The 14,883-nt window shown below is 51.5% G+C and overlaps 1 protein-coding gene across 3 annotated transcripts in view; it reads left to right on the top strand.

Moving 5' to 3' along the window:
- LRRK1 (leucine rich repeat kinase 1) overlaps positions 1-7,813 on the top strand; it is a 122,745-nt gene extending 114,932 nt beyond the window's left edge. For all 3 annotated transcript variants that reach the window (XM_046653835.1, XM_046653836.1, XM_046653837.1), the window contains 3 exons: positions 1,484-2,334; positions 2,738-2,839; positions 4,640-7,813. In XM_046653835.1, the coding sequence (XP_046509791.1) occupies positions 1,484-2,334; positions 2,738-2,839; positions 4,640-4,817 (1,131 nt within the window). In that variant the 3' untranslated portion in view covers positions 4,818-7,813. The remainder of the gene's footprint in view (positions 1-1,483; positions 2,335-2,737; positions 2,840-4,639) is intronic.
- Positions 7,814-14,883: the final 7,070 nt, after the last annotated feature.

Raw genomic sequence — 14,883 nt, 5'->3', positions numbered from 1 at the left:
TGGCCCCATGGACAAGGCTGGGCAGCTGGGTACCCGGTCTGCACCAGAGCACAGGAGAACACAACACAAAGCATTATTTAAGCCCACCGCTGGCCAGAGCCCCTGAGCCAGGGCACCATCGCCTGCACGACCAGAGGGAATAAAGCCGGCTCTGTGCGGAGCCGCCCTGCAAGGGTGCCTGCCCCTCGGAGGCCCTGCTGCCCCGCGGCCACGGATGGCAGGTCCCTGCGTTCTTGCACGTGCACGTCCACACACAGCCGGTATGTGGGGCTCCCCACCGCCCCAGCTGGGGCATGGGGCCTGGACTCCAGATAGAGATGTTGATCCTGTTTGCTTTGGCTGCTTTCTTTCCTAAAATCCTGAAGACAGATTTCGATAAACATTCTTAGGGCTGATTGACCTTGCTGTGGAGCTAGACGCTGGGTTGCTTGTTAACCTGGCCAGCCCAACGTCCCGAGACCCTCTGGCTCCCAACAAGGGGGCTTACTGGCACGAGGCCTGGACCCCCGCTCTGTCCCGGCTCTGGCTTTGTTCTCCTGAACCCGTGCTGCCCCCACCCTAGGCCCACCTGGCATCTAGGCCGCAAGCTGCACTCTGTTCCCAGCTCTGCGCACCTGCTCAGATGGGGCCCAGCATTCAGCCCGGTCCCTGCAACTTGGGTCTCGGCCCCGTGACCTCTGGTGGCTGCAGAAGTGCTCAGACTTCATTGCAGGGGTCCAGGGCACCCCAAGGACCCCGTCAACGTCAGCTGGACCACAGGCATTTCAGAGTAGACATGATAAGCTGGGAGTGTAGGCACAGCAGCCAAGAAGTGCCTCCACCAGAGGGTGGAGTTGGAAGCAAAATTTCTTCAAGAATTAGTTCAGCAGGCATATGTCTCCTCGAGCAGGAAACCCAGTGAGGACACAGAGATGAATGAGACTCAGCCCTTCCCTGAGCCAGGCCAGACCCACACTTGCTCTCATGGAGCACCCACCTTGTCAGGGCAGCAGGCAGGAAGCAGGGAGTAGACCCACAGGGTGCCCCCAACTGCTGTTGCCTTAACAGACAGAGTTCACGGAGGGGAGGGAACCACACCTGACCTCCAGAAGAAGGCAGCTCACTGCTGTTTGCATTGCAAGTAGCCAGCCTGAGTAAACCCAGCCTGAGCAGAGGCAGGGCCATGCAGTGTAGGCGACACACACCTCTCGCTGGGTGCTGGTGCTGTGGCCGTGCTCTTTGAAGGCACGATCCTCTCCTGCTCCCAGCAGGGAGGGTGGGTGTGGTTCCTCTGGGCCTGAGTTGCACCTCCTCTGGGAGCATGCCCAGAAGCTCCCACTGGCAGCCCCTGCCTTTTTAGGAGCCTTACTCCTCCGGGGTATACTGGTAGACAGCATATGCCCACCTGGGATATGTGCAGAAGATGAGTCTTGCACCCACTCTGTTTTTCTCCTATAATGCATGAGACGAAAGAGCATCACCTGTGCCTGTCTTCTCCCAGCAGAATTCCTACCTGGTGCTGGCGGGTCTGGCTGACGGGCTTGTGGCAGTGTTTCCAGTGGTGCGGGGTATCCCAGATGACAGCTGTTCCTACCTGTGCTCACACACAGCCAACAGGTCCAAGTTCAGCATCCCAGATGAAGATGCACGGCAGAACCCCTACCCCGTGAAGGCCATGGAGGTGGTCAACAGTGGATCCGAGGTCTGGTACAGCAATGGGCCAGGCCTGCTGATCATCAACTGTGCGGCCCTGGAGATCAGCAGGCGGCTGGAACCCTACTCGGCCCCTTCAGTGGTCACGTCAGTCGTGTGCAGCTCTGAGTGCACGGGGGAGGAGGTGGTCTGGTGCCTGGACGACAAGGCCAACTCCTTGGTGATGTACCATTCAGCCACCTACCAGCTGTGTGCCCGGTACTTCTGCGGGGACCCCAGTCCCCTCAGGGACATGTTTCCTGTGCGCCCATTGGGCCCAGAGTCCCCAGACAGCCACGTGGCCAGCCTGAAGGAGCCAGAGGGGGACTTCATCGCGGACGTGAGCATCATGTACAGCGAGGAGCTGGGCACACAGATCCTGACCCACCAGGACTCGCTGACTGACTACTGCTCCATGTCCTCCTACTCCTCGTCCCCACCCCACCGGGTCCCCATGTCCTCCTCAAGCCTGCCCTGCTCCCCAGCAAGCTCCTCCAGCATGCCTTTCTCCACCGACTACGAGGACTCTGAGCGGCTGCACGGGCCCACCGGGGGTTCCGACAGGTCTGAGCACGACCTGACCCCTGTGGATGGGGAGGCCTTCAGCCAGCACCTGCAGGCTGTGAAGGTCCTTGCCGTGAAAGATGTCATCTGGGTCCCCAGGTAGGTTTCCCGGCAGGGGGTGCACTCCTGTGCTGCCACTGGTCCTACCTTGAGGGCAGGGCGAACGGAGTTTTCAGCCACTGTCGAGATCCATCCATCGGGAGCTGTTTCCTCTACTCTGGGATCTGGAGGGCTCTCTTTAGCAAATCTAGAAGGGCTGCACTAAAGCTCATCTTCCCACCAGAGAGCTAGGGCAACACAGAGGAGAGCCGAGGTCAACTTTGATCGGTCAAGTTTCCTCCTTGGAGAGGGCCTCTCCGCCCGGCTTCGGGGCCCTCTGGAAACTCAATCCATTCACAGAAACTGCGCGTTTGTGCTGAGCCTTTCTGCACACTGGTTCCATTTCCCCAGGGGAGCACAGCCCTGGACAAGACGCTTCCCCTTCTTGGTTTTGGTTTCTTAGGCACGGTGGAGATGTTATCGTCATTGGCCTGGAGAAGGATGCAGGCAGCCAGAGGGGACGAGTCATTGCCGTCTTAAAAGCCCGCGAGCTGACTCCGCATGGGTAAGACAGAGGGCAACTCCCTTAGGACCTGGGGCATGGCTGGTGGGGAATCTAGGTCCCATTGCCACATCCCTGCACAATGGCCTCCCACCCGTCTGTCCTCCACAAATAAACGTTGCATCCACCAAAGTGGCCATAAGGCAGAGAAGGAGCAAGATGGGATCCTCCAGGCAGCTCCCAGGGGCTCAGCAAATACCAGCTGAACCACGCTTCAGCCCCTGGTTATGGCTGCCTGTTTCTGGCGTACCCAGCATGCCTACGGACCAAGCGCCCTGCCTGGAGTATGTCTCCACAACCAGAGTTCAGGTGCAATTGAAATAGGGAGCGAGGTGATTCACTGTCCTTCTTGCCGAGCAGGAGAGCCCTTCCTGAGGTGCCCCACCTGCCCAGACAGCACTGAGTGGGGCCACATGGGCTAGCATATCTACCCCTCGCCGTGCCCCAGCCTTGGCTCAGCCATGCCTTCGTACCCATCTGCTGGGGTCTCCTACCGGGAGGCAGGCCAGATTCCACTGTGAGGGTCATTCTGGGCAGGACAGCCTTCCTGGACATGGTCTGAATGGCTGTGGAGATGGGAGGCTGGTGTTGGGTGGTGTTCCCAGAATCCTCTGGCAGCTGGCAATGTCTGCACCCCTCACTTTGTCTGCCCAGCCCCATATGGTAAGTCTCCCTTATGGAGAAATCCCATTCAGCCTGTTTCCCCTAGAGCAGGAAAATGACAGAGGAAACATCTACAGCAGTTCCCCTTGCCCGAGTCGCTGGGGCCCGTGACACTTGCCCTGCCACTGATTCTAGAAACAAGCTCTGAGTTTGCTGCTGAGCCCTGGCTGAGTTTGTGGGTGGCAGCCTTGGGCTGAAATAGTTCCCAGAGTGAAGGTCATGCTTCTGGGAGAGCAGATGGGTCTATAGGCCCCAGGCCCGTTGACTTCAGAGCGCCCACCGTTAGAGTCCCTGAATTTTTTCCTGGTGTTGTTTTTCCTATTCAGCCCCCAAAGGCAGGTTTACCAAGAGCCAGGCATACTCACTGTAGGGAGAGAGCAGCCCAGGTGGCCAGAAAAGAGGGTCGTAGCCTGAGCCCACCAGCTTTTTGAGACGTGTCTCCAGTGTTGATTCCTGAGTGCCCGCCATGCGCAAGGCCCTGCAACGCCCCAGGGAGGCAGAGGCCCCAGACATCCTGGTTTACGTGCTGGCCTTGGTGCCAGGTACCAAGGGAGGGGGTGCAGGCAGGGAGTAGGCTGCACAACCTGGTGGAGGCCCTGAGAAGCTTGTGGACATGCACAGATCATGCAAGACAACCCACAGCCTCAAGAAAAGCACTTATAGTTAGGACTTGTTGGCACAGGTTTCCTGCCTGATCTATTACCCTGTTTTTCCTAAGCGTTGGAAACCTAGAATGAGGGAAGAATTGCACCCGAGCTGATGATGGGGGCAGTGAGCTAAAGCTCACCATCCATCAGGGCCATTGATGAGCAGGAATCAGAGTCAATGGTATTTTCTGGACACTTAGGGGTTTGCGTCCAGTTACAGAGGTGACCTGCTCAGATTGCATCAGTGGCCTTCCGAGGAGTCAGTCCCTTACACACAATCCCCGTGAATGCCTTGGCCCTTCAGACCTTAGAAGGCCTCTGCCCATAGGCTGGACCAGCAGGGAGACGCAGGGCATTAGAGCACGTTGGTGGTACCAGCCTGGGCTGCACGACGCCTCCCTTAGGGAGGCTCCTGAGAAGGTGCGGGGCAAGGGTCCCGGCCCCGACAGAGTAGGGACCCCTGTGAGTTTTCTCAGACCCCTCCTCTCTGCAGGGTGCTCATGGATGCGGCCGTGGTGGCAAAGGACACAGTTGTGTGCGGCTTTGAGAATGAAAACATGGAGTGGTGCCTGGCTGTCTGGCGGGGCTGGGGCACCAGGGAGTTTGATGTTTTCTACCAGTCCTACGAGGAGCTGGGCCGACTGGAGGCTTGCATGCGGAAGAGAAGGTAATTCCTGTGGAATGACAGTGGCTCGGAGTTGGCCCAGCCGGGCCAGTGGCCTGACCCCTCCGCCTGCAGCGCAGCCCTCTGAGGACCCAGAAGATGGACCAGATTCTCCCATCAACCACGTGCTGCTAAGAAATGCTGAGAAGTGACCACCCTGGTGGTGGTTCAGGGGTTCTCTGCTTCTCCAGGACAGTTACCTGGAGACCCCCATTCCCCCACTGCTGGTTTTACACCCCAAGGGAAGACGATGGGGTCTGGTCGGCAGAAACTCCCTCTGCCTCCTCCATCCACTTCCAAGAGTAGGGGGGGACCCCATTCGGGACTGGGTCACACAAAGGGGAGGCTGGCCTTCCCAGTATAAAGGGTCTGCCCATTTTCCTCCCCAGGTCTGGGATGGAATTACACTCAAGGCTCTCAGTTGGGGAGCAGTTCGGGGCAGGGTGAGAGGAGGGCCGTGACCCCTGCCCCTTCTCCCCTCGGCCCCCAGGCTCTCAGCACATTTCACAAGATCCTGAGTCCCTGGGGCCCAGGGCTCCGCTTGGGCAAGCTGAGATCAGATGTCTCCCACTTAGGAAAGTCTGTGTGAGAAACTCTCAGAAGGACCCTCGGCAAGGAGCACTGCCCAATCTGGGGATGAATGGGTTCCTTTAAGTGACACAGCCGAAAGCCAAGGCTAGCTCAGTGCCGAGAACACCAGCTCAGCCTTCACGTCCTCCTGCCGACAAAAGGAAGGAGAATCCGAGTTGGCAGGACCGGAGAAGGGGCCTTGTGTTTATAGCTTTGTAAAATAAACTCGGACGCAGCTGGAGCACAAGCCCTGTTTGTTTGCACATAATAATCTTGTTTATCATTTTAACAAATTAAGAGTATCTCAGTGGTCAGGCCTCTGGTTGTGAAATCACATCGTATGGGGCTTATACCAAATTATGTATTTGCTAGACATTTACTACACACATGTAGAGCAGAGATAAAAAGGAAACTGTTAAGGGGGGGTTATAGGTCCCACGACACAAATTTTTATAAGTTACATGCACACACGCCTACACACACACACACACACACGTATCCACCTCATTACAAGAGTCACCATTTGACCCAGAACAGGGGTTTGAATGTGAGATCATACTCCAGTTCAAGTTGTTGACCTTTTTCTAAAATTAAATTATAAAAATCCAACTTAAGATTTGCTGGGGTATGCGGGCAAATATGATTCCTTTTATCTGAAAATAAACAGAGTCTCTCAAGAATGGAGTCATGGCTTCCGTCTGTAAAGTGCTTGTAATTACCGCACAGGCTCCATCCCACCCAGGCCCACCATGGCCCAGGGTGATGGCTGCCCCTCCCTGGCCCACAGCTGCTCCCGTGCAGGCTGCCCACAGCAGTTCCCGTGGGCAGAGATGGCCGCTTTGTCAGGCCCCCCGCTTCCTTTTACTAGCCTGGGCACCGACTTCCAGGGGGCCGAGGGTCTATGCCTCCTGCCCACTTCACCACAGTCCCCACCCTGCTCCCTCAGCAGTGCTCTGCCCCTCTTCTCATCCCAGCACCCCTCAGCTGCCCAGTTAACCCCCCAAATGCCAACTGGATCCTGTCCCTCCCATACCCCACACCTGCGCTCTCCGTCACCTGCAGCCAGGCTGCTCTGCCCACACTCAAGGCTGCCACGATCCGGTCCCCACCTGCCTTTCTGACCTCACCTCCTCCTGTCCCTGAGCAAAGCCCGGCCCCAGGCCCAAGCTGCTGGGGGAGAGGCCCACATTCAGCCCATGGCCTCCCAGAGCCAGCTTGGGGAACGTCTTCCCAAAAGTTAGAAACCAGACAGGAAATGGTTAATGAACTTGACTACATAAAAATTAGAAACTTACGTGGAGAAACTGTCACAAAGTCAAAAGATGAACAGTCAACTGGGAAAAAATATTTGTGGCAAATGAGAGACAAATAGCTCATTTATCTTGTATCCAAAGAGATTTTACATCTCAGTAAAAAAGAGAAAACCCACTAGGAAAACAGCGGACACGAGTGAGCAACTGAACCGCAAAGACAGGCCCATAGCCATCAACACTCAACCTCAGCCAGCAGTGAGGAGATAGTCACAAAACAGCAATCAACTGCCATTTACTACGCTCGTGTTGGCAAATGTTAAATAGTCAGCAATTACTTACTTAACACCTACTAAGTGTCAGGCACTGTCCCTGGGACACAGTGATAATCTAACAGACAAGAATCTCTGCTTTTAGGAGCTCACTTCTAGTGGATGGAGATGACAACGAACACACAAATGAGATGATGGAGCTAGGAGACCATAAAGACCATAAAGTCGGGAAGTCAGGAGCTAATGACCGAGGGGGCTGCTACATTTAGCTGAGGCTGGGCAAGGCATGAAGAGGTACCACTTGAGAATGGTGAAGAGAGACAGAGGCATGTGGAGATCTGAGGGCACTAGGTGGAAGGACCCACATATGCAAAGGCCCTGTGGTGGAAATAAGCTGCTGTGTGGGAGGGGTGAATGAAAGTCTGGCGTGGCTGGAGTGTTGTGAAGAAGGGGTGCTCAGGGGCTGGCTAGGCACCTCACTATAGGCATGGGTCCCCGGCAAAGCTATTGGCAGTTTTAAACAGGGGTGTTAGATGGTTGTCTTTAAAAATCACTTTGACTGCTCAGTAGAAGATGGACTGAAAGGAAGGCAGTCTACCTTGGGCCCACCCCTTAGAGGGCATTTTGACTGTATCCATAAAATTTCAGATGCACTTGAACTTTGATCTAGCAGTCCCACTAAGTATTTGACCCCGACATATCTGGAAAATGCCCAAAGATACAGAGCAAGAATGTCATTGCAGCGTCGCTTATAATGGCCCCAATATATAATGGTCTCAGTTATATATTGAGGAGACAACCTAGACCTCTATCAAGAAGGAAGTCAGAATGCCCGTACCTCCAACAATGGCACACTCTGCAGCCCTCCGGGGCGGTGCTGACAGTGCTGGTCTGAAAGGTTCTCTGAGGTATAATAAAGGCATTGATTTTCTAGAAAGCAACTTGCAGTGTGGTGTGTATAGAGTTACTTTTACGTAAAAAATGTCATACAGCTACATAGGTGTGCACGGGGGAAATATCCCGAAGGATGCCCAGGGCTCTGGTGGACACTAGTTGCCGCTGGGGAAGAGAATCCTGGGCTGGCCCAGAGGAGTGGGCCCTTTGTTTTCATCTTCCTCTCTGCCTGTTCAGATTGTATACAGGCCTCTTTACGGAGGTAAACCAGGCTGGGAGGGACTTCTCCCCCGGACCCCAGGAAGGATGCCCTTGGCCTGGCCTTGCTGTCCAGAGGTAATAACAGGAAGTCCCCCTCTGTCCACCACTCTCCTCCGTGGGGGCAGCTGACCCCCCTGGCGGCTATCAGGTCCCAGGGACAGGGACAATAATCTGTCACATCCATCCGACCACGTGGCCTGGCTCAACCAGAACCCACCCTAGCTGTCTCTGGGATGCAGGCAGAGAGTCCCAGGCCAAGGTGGACATGCAAAGAGGGGCACGGGCAGGAGGGGCTGGGGACAGTCAGCAAAGGTCGGTGGGCTCTGACCCTGGTCTGCCCCTAGCCCCAACGTTGAGAGCACGCACAGCCCCCAGCAGACGGCAGCCAGCCTCCTCCCACCCACACCCTGCACCTGGGAAAGCAGCAGCCTTTCTGATGACTGGTCACTGGCTGGACCACCACCCACTTCCAGGGCCACTGACTGCTCGGGCCTGCAGAGTCTCTGCAATGACCTGCCTGGGGGTGCACCAGACTTCCCCCTCCCTGCAAAGCACCTCAGGGTCTGAGAGTGGGTCCTGCTTTCCTTATGGCTCCTCCTGCAGAAAGTACTTGCTGAGCCCCAAAGGAGGCCTGGTGACGCAGAACCATCACACCCCAAGACTCTGGAAACCCAGCAAAATGAACCCCCTCCGGATGCCAGCAGGCTGCTGCCCTGGGAGGAGCTGCATCTTCTGGCACGGGTGGGCCTGGGGCCTCAAACTCTGCATCCCTGAATGCCTGACAGTATTTCCCATCCTGGGCTGAATGGAGCCATCTGGAAGGAAATGGGGATGGGCAGTCGGTTATAATAGCACTTGCAGAGTCACTGTGACAGAAACTGCTCACGGCACCCCATCTCCTCAGTAACAGACTGCTTTTGTTAGTGCATCATCTCCCAGCCTCCCTTATAGGGGGGTGGCCCTGGGACTGAACTCGGCCAGGCATGACATGGAGATGGCTGAGTGGGGCTTCAGGGAAGCGCTGTAAAATGGCCAACTCTGTGGGAGCCCCTTCGAGCCTGCTCCTGCCTCCTTGGTGCTCTATAGAGCATGAGGGCAGGGCCCCTGGGGGTGCCAGGAAGACCTGGGACAGAGGTGGGGAGGCAGCCCTCCATGCCAGCCCCAGCTGCTAACTTCCAGTGTCCTCATTACTTCATGGACCAGAAACCATTTCCTGTTTAAGCCAGTATTTTCCAGCTCTCTATTACTAGCAGCCAAATGCAATTCCTAAATGTTCAGGTACGTTTTCCATTAGCCCAGCCAGAGCCCTGAGAGCTAATGAGTGATGCTCTGGAGCTGGCCCTGACAGGCTCTGTTCAGGTTCGGGCACAGGGGCCCCAGCAATGATGGATTGGAACATTCTGTGAGCCGATGTGCCCCAAGAGAGCTTGCTGGGTATGCGTGGTCTAGAGTTCTTTTCCCTGGAGGAACCACAATTACAAAGGGGTCCAGGGTTGCATCCTAGTCACCCCAAGGCCAACTTTGACGTCCTGAAAGTTTAAATCCTCGACCCTGGGGAAGCTCTGCCACCTCTGGGGCCCTCGTTTCTTCTCTGTGAAATGACAATGACAGTTCTTACCCCATCAGGGTCAGTGTGGGACCAAGAGTGACCGTATATGTGACAGCCCCAGCCTAGCCCCCGACCCAGGGCCAGGACTCCCTCCCTGCCCCCGGGTCATGACCACCCTCTCCCCTGCCTGGAAGGGCAACCCAGGACCCTCAGCCAGAGGGATGCGCAAGTTCTGTCTGAGAACCACTCAGAGGAAACACAAGCAGTTCTGTTCCCATGGAATAGCCCAACTTTAAAAATAAATCTCCTTTCTGTTTTTTCTGAAATATCAGGAGGATTTTCACTAACACCTTTATTTGAGAATTGAGTTAAGGTGTAGTACACAGAACAATAATGAAAGCTGATGTGTGAGAAGATGATAGGAATGTTTAGGAGTCTCACTTTAGAACACATTCTTTAAAAACTGAACCAAGAATAAGGATGTGCCCACAAATAAAATAAGTAAATTTCTACTTTGCCATCTTTGGTCTGTGTCATCCTCAGGATTGTCACTGGTACTCCAGGCTTGTGATCGAGCTGCATTCCTCGGCCCACAGCCTTCAGGAGAGGCCGGGTGACTAGTTCTAGCAAATGGGGGGTGAGTGGAAGGGGTGCCCCTCGCCTGGGTGGGACCCTCCAGGACATCCTGCCCTCTGTCCCCAGGACCTGCAACTGCAGCTGATGGTTGTCCAGTCGGCTTGGATTCTGGAGGGATGACCCAGGGTGCCCGACATCCCCCGTGGGCATGGGAAGAGAGAAAGAAGTGAACCTGTGGCTGGGGCCACTGGGATTTGGGGTTTGCTCGCCGAGTTCACTCAGCCGTCCTCATGGATGTATGACCCCGACCCCCACCACCCTCCATGCCCACCCCCCAGCACACTCACACGCAGGTCTCGTGCCCTGGCCACCAAGCTCCACGGTGCTGGCCACCCTGCTCTACAAAGAGGAAATGGCCCCAGCTCTGTCTCCTGTGGACCAGGAGCTTCTCGAGGGAAGGGACAGGGAAGAAAGGTCTAAATGCTCAAAAACTCTCATCCTAAAAGAAAGGTGGGGCATGGGGGGACAGCAGCACAATACGTGGGATGGGAAACATCCACGCACACTCACAACCTCTGGTGCAAAAGGAGACCAAGAGGAGGGAAGTGTGGTTGCCATGGGAGCTGAATCAGATGGTTAGGGTCGACCTTTTATCATGAGTATTTCTTATTAAAAAAGTAAATTAAAATTAATATGTGAAATCGCCAAAAATCTTTCTGAGCTCTGGCATTGCAAGTGGCCCATATAGTAGCACTTTCATACATCACAACACTAATGGATGCCCCAGCTCCGAGATCTGGACCTGCTGCTCTTCCCCACTGAAGGGAAGCAGGAAGCTGGAGGCAGCTGATGCCATGTCTACACACACACACATTCACACCACACACCCCACCCCACACACACACACATCCATACACACACACACACGTATCCACACACATACATTCACAAACACACACACACAAATACACATCCACACACAAACACACACACACAATTTAGACTGGGCCTAGGGCTGGGTACCCAGGGATTTCAGGAGCAGTGTTCAACAGACAAAGGAACTTGCCTTAAGTTCCTTTGGGGCTTAAGTTCCTAAGGGACCTTGAGTTGGCCTGTTTAGAAGATGCTAACAAGATACGTTTTTCATGATGCCAGCAGACCAGGTCACAGACGAGGCGGCAACAAGCGGAAGTTAGAGAATGCTTCATGTTGGGAGGTGGACACTAGTCTGCAAAACTCCGCAAAGCTTCCTGGAAAGCTTGAGCTCAAAAGATCCTGTGTGGCTGCAGGAAGCTAACGCTTCACACCGACAGGACACGCAGCTTGACTGACACCTGAGGCTTGGGTTCCAGTCGCCTCGGGAGGAGCAGCCGGGAGTCCTGCTCCACGAGAACCATTGACCCCCCTGGATCCTACGTCCTCAGCCTTATCCCCTCAGGGTCTGAGGTCTCATCTCTTCTCACTGGGATCTGGAAATATCACTGCAACCCTGGGAAGGCTCCGAAACCCTGGGAAGACCGATGAATGCCTGGAAGAAGAGGCTAGTGTGGAGTAAGGAAGGAAAATGTGAATCCTGTAGCATTTGGGTACAGTTTTATAGTGAGCCGAGTACTCAGTTGTGTAAGTGACATAGCATTTTATGTGTGTTTTGTTCATTTCTTAGAGTGTTCAAAGTACTGAAGGCAGTCTAATATTTTAGACTTGGATTTTTAATTAAATGGTAAGTGGGATACAATAAAATTTTAAATCAGTGTTAAATTGGGGAAAATTGTCAAAACTCAGGTGTTCTATATTAATATATAAAGAGTGTGTTAATATTTAGAGCTGGGTTAATTATTTCATGTTTAATAGATCCACAAGCCAGATAAAGCAGGCATCGCCAGTGTCCAGGCAGCAGCGTGTGAGCCCAGCACCATGCCCACAGCCTGGCCTCCACCCAGGAAATGCTCACAAATCCCAGAGTTAATTGAAGGCAGAGAGAGACAGCAATGAAGATGCTTCAGATTTGCTGGCTTAAAGTGCCGGAGTGTCTGCCACCTCTCTGCCCTAGGGGCCAGAAAGATCAGAGGAGGACATCATCCTATTCCCACCTTTCCAAAGATCACATCCACCCCACTCCAGGCTAGACACTCCTTTCCCTCCCCTGTACCCTCAGAGGACCCAGGAAAGGTCTGAGTAATGGGAAGGAAGATCAGCGCTGGTGCCCTTCTGGGCACACCTGTGTGGTTCTGCAGATGCAAACCTTCAAGGGGTGGGACATAGGAGCATTTGGGGAGGCCAGGGATGGCCTGACACCATCCCACAGGCTGTGCAGCTCTAGGATCCCCCTTCTCCACCCCGTGGAGTGTAGAACAGAGACCCTGACCAGAGGCTTACAGTCTGCACTTTGACCCACTGCAGGTAGGGTTATTGTATGTGATCAAAGTTAAGTTCTTACAGTTAAAATAAATTGTTATAAGATCTGTATGTAAGCCTCATGGTAATCACAGAGCAAAAACCTATAGTAGGTACACAAAGGATAAAGAGAAAGGAATCTAAGAGTACCACTACAGAAAATCATCAAATCACAAAGGGAGACAGCAAGAGAGGAAGAGAGGAACAAAGGAACTACAAAATAGCCAGAAAGCAATTAGCAAGATGGCAATAGTAAGTCATTACCTATCAATAATTACTTTAAATACAAGTAGATTAAATTCTCCAATCAAAAGACAATGAGTGGCTGAATAGATAAAAAACAAGACCCAATTATACTCTGATTAAAAGAGACTCACTTCTGCTTTCAGGACACACATAGGCTAAAAGTGAAGGGATAGAAAAAGATAGTCTATGCAAATGAAAACCAAAAGAGAGCAGGGGTAGCTATACTTATATCAGACAAAATAGACTTTAAGACAAAGACTGTAACGAGACAAAGAAGGTCATTATATAACAATAAAGAGATCAATTCATTAAGAGGATATAACAGTTGTAAATATATATGCACCATTGGAGCAACAAAACATATAAGCAAATAATAATAGATACAAAAGGAGAAATAGACAGCAATACAATAACAGTAGGGGACTTCAGTACCCTACCCAATACATTTGCAACAATGGACAGGTCACCCAGACAGAAGATCATTAAGGAAACTTGGACTTGGACGACACTTTAGACCAAATGGACCTAACAGATATATACAGAACATTCCATCCAACAGCAGCAGAATAGACATTTTTCTCGAGCACGCATGGAGCATTCTCCAGGATAGATCATATGTTAGGTCACAAGATAAGTCATAACAAATTTAAGAAGATTGAAATCGTATCAAGTATGTTTTGCAACTACACTAGTAAGAAACTAGACATCAATAACAGAAGGAAAACTGGAAAATTTACAAATATATTGAAATTAAACAACACATGACTGAACAGCCATTGGGTCAAAGAGGAAATCAAAAGGGAAATCAAAAAATATCTTGAAACAAACAAAAGTGGAAACACAACATACCAAAACTTAGGGCATGCAACAAAAGCAGCTCTAAGATGGAGTATTATAGTGAGAAAAACATTAAGAAAGAAGGAAAACCTCAAATAAACAACCTGACTTTACACCTCAAGGAACTAGAAAAATAAGAATAAACTAAGACCAAAGTTAACATAAGGAAGGAAGTAACAAAGATCAGAGCAGAAATAACTGAAATAGAGACTAGAAAAACAATAGACAACACCAACAAAAGTGAGCTTGTTTTTTGAAAAATAAACAGAATTGACAAGCCTTTAGCTAGACTAAGAAAACAAAGAGAAGACTCAAATAAAAAAATCAGAAATGAAAGAGGAGACATCACAAACAAATGACACCACAGAAATATAAAGGATCATGACAGGCTGCTATAAAGAATCATACCCCAACAAATGGGATAACCTAGAAGAAATGGATAAATTCCTAGAAACATACAACCTACCAAGACTGACTCATGAATAGAAAATCTGAACAGACCAATAATGAGTAAGGAGATTGAATCAGTAATCAAAAACCTCCCAACATAGAAAGCCCAGGACCAGATGGATTCACTGGTGAATTCTACCAAACATTTAAGGAAAGATTAATACCAATCCATCTCAAACTCTTCCAAAAAATTGAAGAGGAGGTAACACTTCCAAATTCATTTTATGAAGCCAGCGTTACCCTGATACCAAAACCAGACAAGGACACCGCAAAGACAATTACAGGTCAATATCTCTGAGGAACAAAGATGCAAAAGTCCTCAACAAAAGACTAGCAAACCAAATTCAACAGCACATTAAAGGGATCATACAACATGATCAAGTGGGATTTATCCCTGAGATGCAGGCATGGTTCAACATATGCAAATCAGTGTGATACACCACGTTAACAGGATGAAGGATATATATCATACAATCATCTCAATGGATGCAGAAAAAGAGTTTGACAAAATTCAACATCCTTTCGTGATAAAAGAAAAACCCTCAACAAATTAGTTATAGAAGGATTGTACCCCAACATAATAAAGGTCATCTTTGACAAGACCACACCTAACATCACATTCAACAGTAAAAAGCTGAAAGCTTTTCCTTTGGGATCGAGACAAGGATCCCCTCTTATCATTTCTATTCAGCATAGTACTGGAAGTCCTAGCCAGAGCAATAAGGCAAAAAAGGAAATAAATGGCATCCAAATAGTAAAAAAAAAAAAAGGAAA

This window comes from Equus quagga, chromosome 2, assembly GCF_021613505.1.
Source record: "Equus quagga isolate Etosha38 chromosome 2, UCLA_HA_Equagga_1.0, whole genome shotgun sequence".
Taxonomy (NCBI): Eukaryota; Metazoa; Chordata; class Mammalia; order Perissodactyla; family Equidae; genus Equus; species Equus quagga.
This window is presented reverse-complemented; position numbering and strand designations above follow the sequence as displayed.